Source organism: Trematomus bernacchii, unplaced genomic scaffold (assembly GCF_902827165.1).
Source record: "Trematomus bernacchii unplaced genomic scaffold, fTreBer1.1, whole genome shotgun sequence".
Classification (NCBI taxonomy): Eukaryota; Metazoa; Chordata; class Actinopteri; order Perciformes; family Nototheniidae; genus Trematomus; species Trematomus bernacchii.
The window spans coordinates 180,619-194,558 of NW_022987889.1; the positions used below are offsets into that span (position 1 = coordinate 180,619).

The 13,940-nt window shown below is 41.1% G+C and overlaps 1 protein-coding gene across 1 annotated transcript in view; it reads right to left on the bottom strand.

Annotated features, from left to right (window-relative positions):
• Positions 1–3,180: 3,180 nt before the first annotated feature.
• The window catches only part of trim2b (tripartite motif containing 2b), a 15,840-nt gene continuing 5,080 nt past the window's right edge, over positions 3,181–13,940 (bottom strand). Inside the window, exons 4-13 of the mRNA XM_034114319.1 lie at positions 10,694–10,953; positions 10,109–10,247; positions 8,520–8,705; positions 8,096–8,291; positions 7,909–8,012; positions 7,521–7,688; positions 7,215–7,383; positions 6,744–6,814; positions 6,493–6,633; positions 3,181–6,405 (exon numbers count right to left, since the gene is read on the bottom strand). Coding sequence (XP_033970210.1) covers positions 6,253–6,405; positions 6,493–6,633; positions 6,744–6,814; positions 7,215–7,383; positions 7,521–7,688; positions 7,909–8,012; positions 8,096–8,291; positions 8,520–8,705; positions 10,109–10,247; positions 10,694–10,953 — 1,587 coding nt within the window. The 3' untranslated portion in view covers positions 3,181–6,252. The remainder of the gene's footprint in view (positions 6,406–6,492; positions 6,634–6,743; positions 6,815–7,214; positions 7,384–7,520; positions 7,689–7,908; positions 8,013–8,095; positions 8,292–8,519; positions 8,706–10,108; positions 10,248–10,693; positions 10,954–13,940) is intronic.

Below are 13,940 nucleotides of genomic sequence, written 5' to 3' on the forward strand. Positions count from 1 at the left end.
TCCACCAATAATTCCCATAAGTATTCCAAAATGTATTCACTTCAGGTTTACGAAAGTAACTGTAATCAGATTACTCGTTTTTCAAATATATAACGCGAGCTGAATACAGTTACTTGATTTTTGTATTCTGCTTGAGCGCCACGGTCAATGAACAAATGAGACACACTGGTTCTGTGCTCCCAGTGGGCAGTATGAACATGAATGAGTCCACTCAGGGTTAAAAGCTCTGTTCTCACTGTCCACTTTCCTCTTCTTGGAGAGCGCCATGTGTAATTATTTGTCTCTCCCTGTCTGCCGCTAACACGCCTGTTCACTCTCCTCTCCGTCTTCTCTGCCTGTATCGATAATTATTCTCTTTACTCACTTTCCTCTCCGCTTCTCTCTGCCGCTCTCTCATCTCTTCTTCTGTGTTTCTCTCCCTGTATCGCTCTCTCATCTCTTCTTCTGTGTTTCTCTCCCTGTATCGCTCACTCGTCTCTTTCGCCCCCTGTCGGCAGCGGTTAAAATAGAATCGCCCCGTCAAAATTGAAATCCCCTATTAATGTATTGATTATAGGTCCGGGTCCGTATAGGTCGGCGTCTGGGTCCGGATCCGGACCGCGGTCCGCCTGTTGCCGACCCCTGCTTTAGATCAAGTGGATTTTTGTGCCAAATTTGAAATAGTTCCTCGAGGAAGTTCTTAAGAAATCCCCTTCATAAAGAGAGCACAGGCGGACGGACAACACCACAAACATAATGCTAACGAGCAACATGTCAAATATGAAAAGGAATATTTAATTGGGAATTGCCAGCTCGTATCTCCTTATTCTTCTCGTTTTTTTCTTTTCTCCTCAGACCAATACAGAAGACATACAGAAGATATGGCAGCTAACTCCTCTTCCACATCCAACTCTAGCAGCTTCTGTGCCAACACCACGGTTAGCTTTCACATCGGCAACTCCATCATGGTCTTAAGAATGATCCTCCTCCTGCCTGTTAGCACCTTCGTCCTCTACCTGGGTCGCCAACGATGGAGGCGTCAGCGTTCCTTCAAAACAACGAGCCACTCCGACATGATCACCTTCCACCAGATGGCCATGAATCCGATCTGGAACTTGGCGGTCGTTTGCTCATTGTGCGGCACATATGCTAATCTCCCAAAGCTTCGGGCAGCAGCAGTCTTTAGTATTTCCTTCGTTTTCTATGGAGATGTCTGGTTCAACGTTCTCACTTGTGTGGAGCGATACCTGGCTGTTGTTCACCCCCTCATCTACCTGGGGCTGAAACATGAGCGTGGGGCGAGGATCAGAAACATCAGCATTGCGTGCGTTTGGCTGCTAAGCATTGGAATGATGGGAGTCACAGCTCATTACCTGCCTGGTTTGCCAATTGCCCCAATGTTAGGCCATTTAGTCTTCGCCTCAGTAGTCGTGTCCTTTTGCAGCCTTTCTAGTCTCTGTGGTCTGATTCGCCCAGGGCCGGGGGACAAAGGCGGCGAGAAGAAGAAGGTTGACCAATCAAAGCAGAGGGCTTTCTTTACCATATTGGCCATAACAGGAATGCTGTGGCTGTGGTTTGCAGGGCTGATTATTTCTCTGACTGTCTATGCCATGGGTGTCCTGAGTGAAAATCACAGCTGTATAATTATGTCGTGTTTAGGAGTGTTTAACGTGCCCGCCAGTCTGGTGTTACCACTGCTGTATCTACACAGGGAAGGGAAACTGTTGTGTTGCTGAGGAAAGGCATGGATGACGAGGAAAGATAGTGTCTATTAACCTAGCGTACCCTTTATTAATTTGGACTAAATGAGAAATTCAGATTATAGATATATCAACTCAAAATTCACACCAAGACTTCTGTGGAATACAATTTGAATTGTGTACAACTTTAATAAAGTATCTTAGTTTGCTAATTAAAATGATGGATTAATAAAAACTGATGTTGTTGCAAGGTGGTATTTTCATTGTTAAGGAGGTTCTTGAAAGAGTAGTGTAGGAATGAGTCCAGAAACACTGAAATTAGTCAGCATTTAAGCATTTAGACTTTTAGTTCCCTCAACTCAAAGTCAATGGTTTTGGATAGAACAGCTGAAAATAAGGTCTAACACAAGCTTAAGTGATTTTAAAGTTTTGTTTTACTTTATAAAATGTGCCCTACTAATAATTCCCCTCTTAATGAAATAAAGTCATAATGGGATAATGGTTCATAGGAATAATAGGCTGATGGAATAATAGGCTAATGGAATAATGGGCTGATGGAATAATAGGCTAATGGAATAATGGGCTGATGGAATAATAGGCTAATGGAATAATGGGCTGATGGAATAATAGGCTAATGGAATAATGGGCTGATGGAGTAATGCATCATTGGAATATTGGACCATTGGAATAATGGGACGTAGGAATAATCGTTTGTAGGAATAATGGGCCGTAGGAATATTGGACCATTGGAATAATGGGTTGTTGAATACTGCATATATATTTATTAATCATGTACGTTGTGTTTAGACACACAATATGTTATAATCAGCCTGAGAAATTTCACTTGAGTTGGTGGTGGTTGCATTAATTACTTGTTTCGAGTTAGAAATAACTCCTATACTCTTAGTTGAGTTGCATTGTGGGTAATGTGGCAGGTTTCGAGAAGGAGAAGAGAAGCGTTCTACCACATCGTTTTTAACTTTTTATTTTCAAACAATAGTACAATGCTTAATAGTTGAAGAGCACTTTGAAGGTTTTGGTAATGTCAAATGTATTTTGTAGTTGGATCTTATATTGTGTGTTGAGTAGTTGTATGGGTTGTAAATCAGTGTCACATGTTCGGGGTGATTTATATTGAATTTCTAGGAACTTTCCAGGTGTATTTGACATGATATTTATAATAGAAAATGCCTGTGCTCAGACAGGTGGAAAAATGCAAAACGATTGTTTCCAAATGCATGCAGATCACATTCAGCAGCTATTGGGCATGCAAATGACAGAATAAACAACGACTACTGTGTGTATAATGTAGTGTTTGTGTTTATGATTTGTTATGTGAGTTATCCAGAAGTTCATTAATGGTGTGATCCTGGTGGTTTGATATTAAATGCATATCATTATTCATATCTCTCTAAAGTGTTGTTTCTGATCATTTAACAATGAGCATAATGTGTGTTTCACGTTTTCAAGGTCCTAAAAAAGATGACACATTCAAGTATGGAGGTTATTTAGGAATCAATGCTTTATTGTAGAGTTGAGTGTGGGAGTGAATATTAGAGACAGTCCATAACAGTTAACAGACATGACATATAGTAAATATATATAGAGAGAGAGAGCAGGCATGTGATAATGAAAGATTTCATTAGTTTAAGGACTGTGTTTCAAAACACCACATATCAATATGAGAGAAAAGAAAAACCTTAATTGGTCTACCATAGTTTTCCTTGAGTGGTGGAAATCCAACAATGATACACACCCAATCCACATACTGTAGGAATAGGAATGTATTGTTCCGAAGTTACCACAAATGGATGTGTACTCGTTTGAGTTGTGTTTGAAATGGTCATCAACCATCTCTTAGTCATTTTTGCATTACATTTCAAGATTACTGAGAAGGCAATTCCATCAAATCAACTTTGAAACGACATTCATGTTTTACTGACAGTAAGGCTGAATCTCCAGCAAACAAGGCTCAGGTTACTTTTAGAAACACCAGAAATCTCCTCCCAGCTGTTGATCAGCATTATTTGAGATTCAGCAGCACTATTGGGCGCTAAAACAAAGTCAGAGAATGGAAAATACATGAAATCCTTTTTGGGACTCTGACAGTTCATTTAAATCAAAATTGTCTTATTGAACATAGCACATGTTTTGTTGTAGCTATCCACGAAAGAGAATTGTTACCATTCAGCATTGAAACCAAGGGCCATAAAAAGCCAAAAAGTATCAAGTTAGCGTATAACTAAATGGACTTTTTCTTACAAAATCTAAAGTATTAAATCTTCAAAATAAATGTCCTTACTTGGACAGATTGTAGTTTATAAGTTTGGCCTTTGTACTCTGCTGTATTCTGAGCAACAGCTAACTTATTAGCTTTTTGCCAAACATGTCTATTGATTTCAATCAGAAATGAAATGCTAACAAGTTGTTTTCTTATTGGCTAGCTTCATTATTTTCCCAACACAGAATGACGACTTTCATCTGACAAATAAAAATAAAACAAAATTTGAAACGCTGATTTGTCCGCTCACATGTAGTCAGTATAAAATGTATCAAATACCAACAATCATATTTTGATTCAACATAACAGACAAAATATACAAAAAGAAGAAATATAATGGGCACTTGAGAATTTCAATGCACATGGTGGAACACAATCAAATGGAGAAAGAAAAAAAGAGAAAGATATAAATGGCAAAATAGATAAATAAATAAATAGATAAATAAATATTATGAAGCAATAACTAACATAAAGTGTTCTATTCGATCACGCGTGAATTTCTACCGCAAACCTCTGTTAGCCAAACATGTTCTGTATATTAAAGGTATAACTGAATGCTCATGTGAATAACTTAAATGCTTTTATTGCCTATTTAACAATCAATGTAAATGCTTTTTGTATCACTTCTATTGAATAGCACTTTACCAAAACTCTTTTTTAAATGCTTTTGCAACGTAACATTGGTCTTGCGTCCTTTACTGTAATTTCAGGAATTTATTAACTGTTTTTATAAAATGGGATCCTACAGTTTAAACCAGTAAATTTGATGAAGACAATCACATAATACAGAGGCATGCTGATCGGACACTGAGCCATTGTTTTATGAAAGATGAAAGAACGAAAGAATCTTCTTGTTTTTGGCTATTGAAATTAGATTGTATATGTTAATTGTTTTTCAACTTTTTACACGATATTATTTAAATGTGTTCTCACGAATATATAGCATAGATTGATAGACCTTCTTTTTCTCCATCTCCAACAGATTTCTCATGGAAAAAATATATTACCACTCAAACCAAGCACAGACAAGACCGTGGTGCCCGTCAAATCTATCGTGTCAATCAACCAATTGAATCAGTCATACAGACAATCAGCATCAGAGTCAAGCAATCCTTTATAACGATGAATCTATTGCCTAGGACTTGTAAAGATTACTAGCATATGACAAGAAACTAAATTTAAACATTCCATAATCAGACAATCCTAATGTACGAACAATGGACAACAGGCTAAAAGAGGCCTAGTGTCTTAGTCAAACAATATTTTATCATCACCATCGCAAGTGAATCTTTAGTCAACATTATAGTCCATTCTAACTTGGCTGGACGAGGATTCCCTTCTCAAGTGATTTCTTGTTGCATATTTACGGATTTTAACGTTCACTAGTCTTTTTCTGCTGGAAGTGCTTTGCTCAAGGGCGACCTGACAAGCTCTAAAAGTTGCTAGCTAATGTTAGCTTCAACATGTTAGAGTTGATGGTGTTTCCCAAATGTAATCTACAGCGTCAGAACCGTTTTCTTCATTTGTGGTAATGACCTGGATGTCAAACTAAGACGTAGACCTCTTTTAGCTTACCGGCTATTATTTGTCTATTGCATACATCACAAGGCAGAACATTAGAAAACCTTTAATCTTCCGATCAATTCCCTTCAACGCAGAGGCCTTTATTTATACACTCACAGCTTTGATACTTCTTTGATCCTCTTCTCCATTTTGGGTTTAGGAAGTTTGTGGTTTCCAAGACGTTTTTCACCTCCTCTTGCAACCTGTTTTTGTTCTTCCTCCATTTTCCTTTTCCAATAATGCCACACTGGGAGAAAGAGGGACTTATAGAGAGTGACATCCTGAATCAGTTGTTGCATAACTGTTTTTACTCCATCCTTGCGTGATTCTGCGATATTTCCCGATTTTGCACGAGGGCAGCAAACCCCTTGAATCCACCATCTTTCCATTCCCCCTCTGTCTTCATCTCTCTTCAAACGTTAGGAATATGTAGTTCAAACACCAATCGTTGTCCCACCGTTATCTGTGATTCACTGTTTCACACGATAGCTGATGATGGAACTTTATCCTAATCTTTAAAGATGAGAAAAGTAGATCATAGTTTTGTTTTGGTCTGTTGATGTAATGATGGGTAATCCTTCTTCTTTGCTTCTTCCTTTTGTATACCCATCCCTTCTTCCAATGTGATGGTAGAGGTTCATGCAATTATTCCTAGAAATGTGACGACGTGCACCATATCCCTTCACTCCAACAACCACTCCCTCCAACCGCCTTTCCTCCAATCCTCCATCATTGCAGGTAGCGGTAGACTTTGAAGCAGTGGTTTCCAGAGTCTGCCACGACCACATGTCCGTCTGAGGTCAAAGCCAGACCCTGGGGTCCGTACAGAGGGTCCGCGGACGTGTTGATGTAGGATAGAAAGGATCCGCTACCGTCAAACACCTGGAAATGTTTCAACAGAGGGAGAAAATGAAGTCGGATTCTGCACAAACTCCCAAAGTAAGTGCTTCTTGTTGTTACGTTCTGTACCTGTATTCTGCTGTTTCCCCAGTCGGCTACGATGATGTTCCCATTGACGTCCACAGCTACACCAGTGGGAGCGTTGAACTGGCCGTTTCCCTCACCATTAGAGCCAAATTTCATCACCAGCTCGCCCTCCGGAGTGAAAACCTGATAGAGACAGAAAAAAGAGATCAAGATCCAAATTCAAAGTGTTCTTGAGCAACAAACTTTAAAACTAAAGGGATCGTTCAGGTAGTCTGCAGTAATGAAGGCTTTACCTTCACTGAGTGGTTGTGGAAGTCAGTCACGATGATCTCGTTGTTCTTGTTCACTGCTGCAAAGTGCGGACCTTTGAACAGAAACACAGATTGTGCTTTCAGTTCAAACTTTATCTTGCATTTAAAATGCTTTCAGTTATTAGTCGTCAGCGGGGAACCTCACCTGCATTCAGATCTCATCACTCAGAACACTAACTGCTTCCATGTTTTGCATTTTAAAGACTTTATCTGCCACAACAAGTACTTCTAATGTGTATACTTCATCTTACAACTCAACTTCTTTAAGTAGCTAAGAGGTCAACTGTTCGAAAAACTAATTCTATTAGAAAGTCAGTTCTTGGACAAACGAAGTAGTCGTTAAACAGTCGAGTTAAACATTCGAAAGATCATAAGTCTATGAACCGTTAATCATTGGCCTCATTGTGTTGTGGCCCTTTCATTAACTTCCAGACTATCTCTTTGAAACTCTACCTGCAAACTGCTTGTCACCGTTTCCTCGACTTCCGAACTTGGAGACGAGCTTGCCGGTCAGCTGGAAGATGAAGACGGTGCACGCTTTGTTGTCAACCACGATCACGTGACCTTCCTGGTCCACCGTCACACCCTTTGGCCCCATCAGTCTACCGGAGCCAAGCTTTGTCTAGATGGACAGAACATACGACCAACGAGAAGGAAAATACATTCAACAAAACACAAGAGTTTTAACACATTTTCTGTACGTCAGATAATCCAGTCCTAAAGTCCCTATTCCTTCCTACAGAGCTCAAAGCCACTTACCTTGTACTTCCCCTCGCTGGAGAAGATGCTGACCCACTTGTTGTCGTAGTCGGCGATGATGATATCACCGGTGGGATGCACGGCCACTCCGGTGGGACGCTGCAGCTGGCCTGGAGAGCGCCCCCGAACACCAAAACGACTCTTAAATTCCCCCTCATTGGAGAAAATCTGGACAGGAAAAACATTGGTTATAAATCATATAGACTAAATGCATACCTTTACTTATAAACCTTTTTAAGAGGTAGTGGATTAGCCTCAAGTCCTGGTGCTTTAGCATCAAATGTAAAATGTTCAGGGGGGTGCATGATACCCCCTTCTACCCACTAGACGAATGAGCTTAACCTTTTTAAAGTACAACATTTGTATATATTAGTTGGAGGTGCTTTACCTGGACACACTGATTGTTGCTGTCAGCTATCAGTATCCTGCCACTGGAGGAAGCAGCCACTCCTTGCAGGTTGGTGAACTCTCCTTTATTCCTCCCCTTCGATCCTGCAGAAAACGTAAGTTCAAGCCTAAAAATGTCCGGAAATGTACTCTACACATTTTGTATTTGCTGTAATGTGATGATGTACCGATCCTGAAGATCAGGTCGTCCTCAATGGGGTTCTGGGTCTTGCGTCGCGGGGTCCCCAAGGCGCTGCTCGCCCTCTTGGAGCCTTTCTTCTTCTGGCCGGGGGACTTCCCTCGTCTCTTTGCCCCCTCAGAGGAGCCCGTGGAGGGGGTGGCGTAGGCTGCGGAGTTGGTGGCTGTGGTGGTGGAGGGAGACACCTGCAGATGGACGCAATATTTAATTTGACATTCTGTTCTTGTATATATCATATTCTATTTACATGTATATAGACTTCTTGTGCTATTATCTTTTTTTGTATTTGTATTTTTGTATTGTATTATATGTTGCATTGTTGGAGGAGCTCAGGTCAGAAGAATTTCATTGCCATTTCTACTCTGTAGCTTTGTGCTTAGGCCAATAAAACCTTTTTAAATATGACCACCCACCTCCACATCGGCCTCCAGGAACTTGTTGACGGTGAGCCTGAAGGGGCTTCCTTTGATATGCTGGTCGTACAGACGGAGAGCCAATGAGAAGTCGCCCTCCTTCGGCACCGTGTAAACAAACTCGTACGTCCCATTCTTGTGGTCCAAAATCTCCCCGTCCACGATGCTGCCGTCCGGGGTGAAGACCTGGATCACACCCACACGTCAGGTTATATATATATATATATATAAATCACACTACATTTTACATTTATATTCAATTCAATTATTAATATTCCATGCCTCACATACTTATGTATAAGGGCTGTCAGTCGATTCAAATATTTAATCGCGATTAATCGCATGATGTCCATAGTTAATCGCGATTAATTGCAAATGAATCGCACATTTTTTATCTGTTCTAAATGTACCTTAGAGGAATATTTTTCTAGTTTTTAATACTCTTATTAACGTATGAGTGGACAAATATGCTTCATGCAAATGTTTGTTTATTATCATATATATATATTATATTATTATGGAACAATGACAAATATTCTCCTGAATATTCTCAATACAACAACCTGGAACTACGAGTACGAGAGAGAGAGAGAGCTCTAAGAGAGAGGAGAGCAGAGAGAAGGAGAGAGCGCGAGAGCGAGAGAGAGAGAGAGAGAGAGAACGAGGAGAGAGAAAAAGAGGAAAGAGAGAGAGAGAGAGAGCGAGAGAGGGAGAGAAGAGGAGAAGAGAGAGAGAAGAGAGAGAGAGAGAGAGAGAGAGAGAGAGCGGAAGCGCGAGAGAGAGAGGAGACGAGAAAGAGAGAAAAAAAGGACGTAGACCATTCTCTCTCTCGAGCAGCAGCGATATTCGCTCTTCTCTCTATATCTAGCTCTCTATCTCTCGTCTACCTATCTCTCTTCCTCTTCTCCCTCTCCCCCCCCCTCTCTCTCTCTCTCTCTCTGCACTGAGCCAGTTGCTCAAACAGACAAGCCTGTTTACAGTTGTCGGCGAGATGCCGCTCCTCTGTCTTCATAACAGTCAAAGCATGAGACTGAAGTTCCCACAGGGGTCAAAATAATGCGCAGTGATGTGCAGTCGACACGTTGGATGCGATCCCAATCATCTAACGCAGCCTCTCGTCCTCCACAGTGTTAAGCTGTAGCCTCCCATTTAGCTATCTGTTGTTGTCCAGGCGTCTCCCCGGCAAACTTTCAAGCGTGGTCTGCTGCAAGCGAGCGGCAGGAGCGGGGCTGTCGGCATCAGCTGTGAGCTTGGCTTGCTGTTTAAAACACCTTGTTTTCTATCCATATCTCTCGCTAGAATCTCCCAACTTCCAACTAACAACAACAACAACAACGTCAAGCCTTTGGGCTCTGAAACTACGGGGCGGGCCGAGGACAAATACACATACGTTAATCGCACGTAAAATAATTAGTGGCGTTAAAAAAAATGTGCGTTAACGCGTTAACTTGACAGCCCTAGTATATATAATAACTTGCTTTATATTTGTTACTGTACATTTTGTAATTCAACATGTATATTTTCTACTAAATATATATGTTGGTGTTTCCACAGAATTGCATAACATTTTAAGTGTAAAAAAAGCTGACCTCGGCGGACATGATGGCGTTTCCGCTCTTGCACGCTCCCCCCGACTTGTCTCTCGTCACAATGGTCACCGAGGCAGGATGTCCCACAATGCACTGCTCCAAACCGGCACCCATGGCCTCGCTCTGGCTCGCCACCGCGCTGAGGAAGATGAGGATGGTCACATGGTAAGAACATTTGCATTTTATCAAGTATTTAACGTTTTAACGGTGCCATTTTTTACATTTACAAGACAATACTACGTTAGAAAACCTTTCCCTCTCCTGTAGTGTGTTCTATAGGTTTGTGTGCATGTAAATGGTCTGCAGGGGCTAAAATCCCAAAGTTATGGAACATAGTGACATCACTACAGAACATTCGCGGTCCAATTGGCTGGCGGGTTAGGGTTAGGGTCTAACCTAACCCTAACCCTAAGTTTTCAAATATATTTAAAAGAAATCTCAAACATTCAAACTCAACACTCAAAAAAGAATGGATGGAGGACGCTCTTCCGGACTTTCAAGCCTTCCTACTTGTATTTATAATCCTCCTCCACCTCTGAAAGTGTGATTCTAAAACGCTTCTCTACCCTGCATGTTTTGTCTCACCTGGTGGTGACGATGGTGCCCAGGTTGTGGATGCTCTTGCGCATGCCGTCGGTCTCCAGGATGAGGTCCAGCTGGTCGTTCTCCTGCGGCTCACAGGTCAGGCGGAGGCCGGTCAGATCCCCGAGTCTCTGCTGCAGCTGCTGCTCCGCCTGCAGCCCGGCGGCACACGCCTCCCCAGAGAGGGCCTCCTCCGCCTGGGAGAGGGAGGCCGAGAGAGCCCCCTCCCCCAGGACCAGGCTCTCCACCTGGGCCTGGAGCACCTGCACACACATGGGGAAGTATATGACGAAAAATAGGATAGAAAACTGTCAGGGTCGGGGAATAATACCAAATTCAGTACAGAGACAGGAGGCAGGTTTCAAAGTTTTAACAAAAAGCGAGCCTTATTCTAAAGCGGAGGGGAACTAAAGACAGGAAGGAGAACACATGGCAACATAAACCCAAAACCATGACCGAAATTCTTTAAATTATTTAAAAATATGATTATTTAAAATCTAAAAAGTCATAGTATTTCGTCATTTAAAAAAGTACTTAGTACTATATTTCATTCAAAGTCATAAAAGGTAAAAAAATATGATAAGTCGTAGTATCTAATTTCCAGAAAGATATGATGGAAAAAGCTATAAATATGAATACAAATGTTGAAAATTCAAAAATATGACGAAAAATTCAAATATATATTTTTCAAAAGTGACAGCAAAGTCTGGAAAAAAGAAATAGGAAAGTATGACTTTAAAAAAATATATATCTTGCAAGAAGGCAAAGTATTGTATCTTGAAAAACACAATGACAAAAGTGGAAAAAATCTCGAATTTTAAAGAATATATTTCTAGTGGGTCAAGAAAAACAAAACAAAAAAAGCCTACAAATATTTATAAATGAATCTAAGTCATAGTATGTATAAAAACGTATATAATATGTATAATTAACCCATAGAGTCACGTTATATCTGGTGTGTTTTCACCTTCTGCTTCAGGCCGTAGGTGACCTCCAGCTCCATCAGCAGGACGCTCTTTCTGACGTCCAGCTGCTTGTGAAGATCCTCGAAACTCGATTGGATGTCCTCGTCGATAGAAGCTCTCTGATTGGTCAGCTGCTGAAGGATCTCCCGGACAAAAGACAACGCGTCCGAGATCTCAGGGAGTCTGCAGGGAGATACATATGAGTCAAAACTGTTTTATTTCATGCATCAGAAAATCCAGAGGTGAGAGACTTTTTACGATGTATTTGTATTTATAGAGATAGGAGTGTATAGAGTGTATTTGTCTATAGAGATAGGAGTGTATAGAGTGCTGCCCACCTGCTGTGAGCGGCCCCCTGCTGTTCCTGCAGGACGCTGCGCTGCTGCTCCAGGATCAGCTCGAGGGGCTGCTGGTCGTGCTGCTGGTCGTGCTCCTGCACACACTCCTCACACAACACACACTCACAGGAAGAGCAGTACACCTCCGCCACCTGCAGGGGGACGGGATACAGGTTACATGTAATAATACATAATTTAATAAAATACATTTAAAATAATAATAATAACAAGAACTAAAATAATTAAAATATGAATAAAGGAAAAAAAATATTATAATAATAATATTAACTAAATAGTAATATTACAATCTCAAATAATTAAAATAATAATAATAAAGAAAAATAAATAATAATAATAATAATAATAATAATAATAAATAATAAAAAGAAAAAAACATTAAAAACAACAAACATTAAATAACGCATAAAGCCGGTTTTATTCTCCGTACCTTCCCTGCATGCTGGGGGCAGGCGTTCCTCCCGGGGGGCGGGACCTCCAGGACGGTTTGGCACTCCTCAATGCTGCTCCTCGGGGAGTGCTGATGGGGATCCAATCTGGGGGGCAAAACCACCCCCTTATTGCACCCCCTTGTTGGGGGCGGTTACTTTTTCTGTCAAAGTGTGATTATCTCGCGTTAGAGCCCATGAACGCCTCGTCTCTGCAGGACCTTCGGAGGTGTTTCTCAGGTGTTTTCGGTGGATTTTAAGGTCAAAATATGCAGGATTTATCTCATAACTGTACATTTACATTCCTGTAGGAGTCCTGGTATCCATTTAAAACGTCCCACTGCTTCCATGGGTTGCATAAACACCAAATGCTGATTCTCATTCACAGAGGGTTCAAACGGAGGACAGCCTGCAGAGAAAACAGAGGAAAGGGATTAGGAGGGAACAGAAAAACACTTTCATACAATCACATTAAATCTGCTTTAAAGAGTCCTCTCCTGCTGATGTTCAGGTGTATATCAGTATGTAGTGTCTCTATTTTAAAGAGTCCTCTCCTGCTGATGTTCAGGTGTATATCAGTATGTAGTGTCTCTACTTTAAAGAGTCCCTCTCCTGCTGATGTTCAGGTGTATATCAGTATGTAGGACTCTTACTTAAAGAGTCCTCTCCTGCTGATGTTCACGGTTATATCAGTATGTAGTGGCTCTACTTTAAAGAGTCCTCTCCTGCTGATGTTTCAGGTGTATATCAGTGTGTAGTTGTCTCTACTTTAAAGAGTCCTCTCCTGCTGATGGTTCAGGTTGTCATATCAGTCTATAGTTGTCTCTCTACTTTAAAGAGTCCTCTCCTGCTGATGTTCAGGTGTATATCAGTATGTAGTGTCTCTACTTTAAAGAGTCCTCTCACTGCTGAGTTCAGGTGTATATCAGTATGTAGTGACTCTACTTTAAAGAGTCCTCTCCTGATGATGTTCAGGTGTATATCAGTATGTAGAGTGTCTCTACTTTAAGAGTCCCTCTCTGCTGATGTTCAGGTGTATATCAGTATTGTAGGTGTCTCTACTTTAAAGAGTCCTCTCCTGCTGATGTTCAGGTGTATATCAGTATGTAGAGTCTCTACTTTAAAGAGTCCTCTCTGCTGATGTTCAGGTGTATATCACGATGTAGTGTCTCTACTTTAAAGGAGTCCCTTCAATCAATACATTGAATTTAGATTGTATTTTGAGAATGTGTCCATACAGTATAGTGTAATGAACACACAACCACTGTAGGAATTCCCATATGTTCCTTCCAAATCGGATCAATGCACCCCCCTCATGTTCTCCCAGATGGTGTACGCTCCGTATGTTCAGCAGGCTGAGGAGCAGATGGTTTGATCCACAGACGGGGTCGGAGAAGGAGGAGGAGGTATAACAGGGAGACGGGGAGCAGAGATGAAGGAATGTAGGTCAAACCACAAAATCTTCAAAGTGATGGAGAGAAAGCAGTGGAGGGGGGTTAAG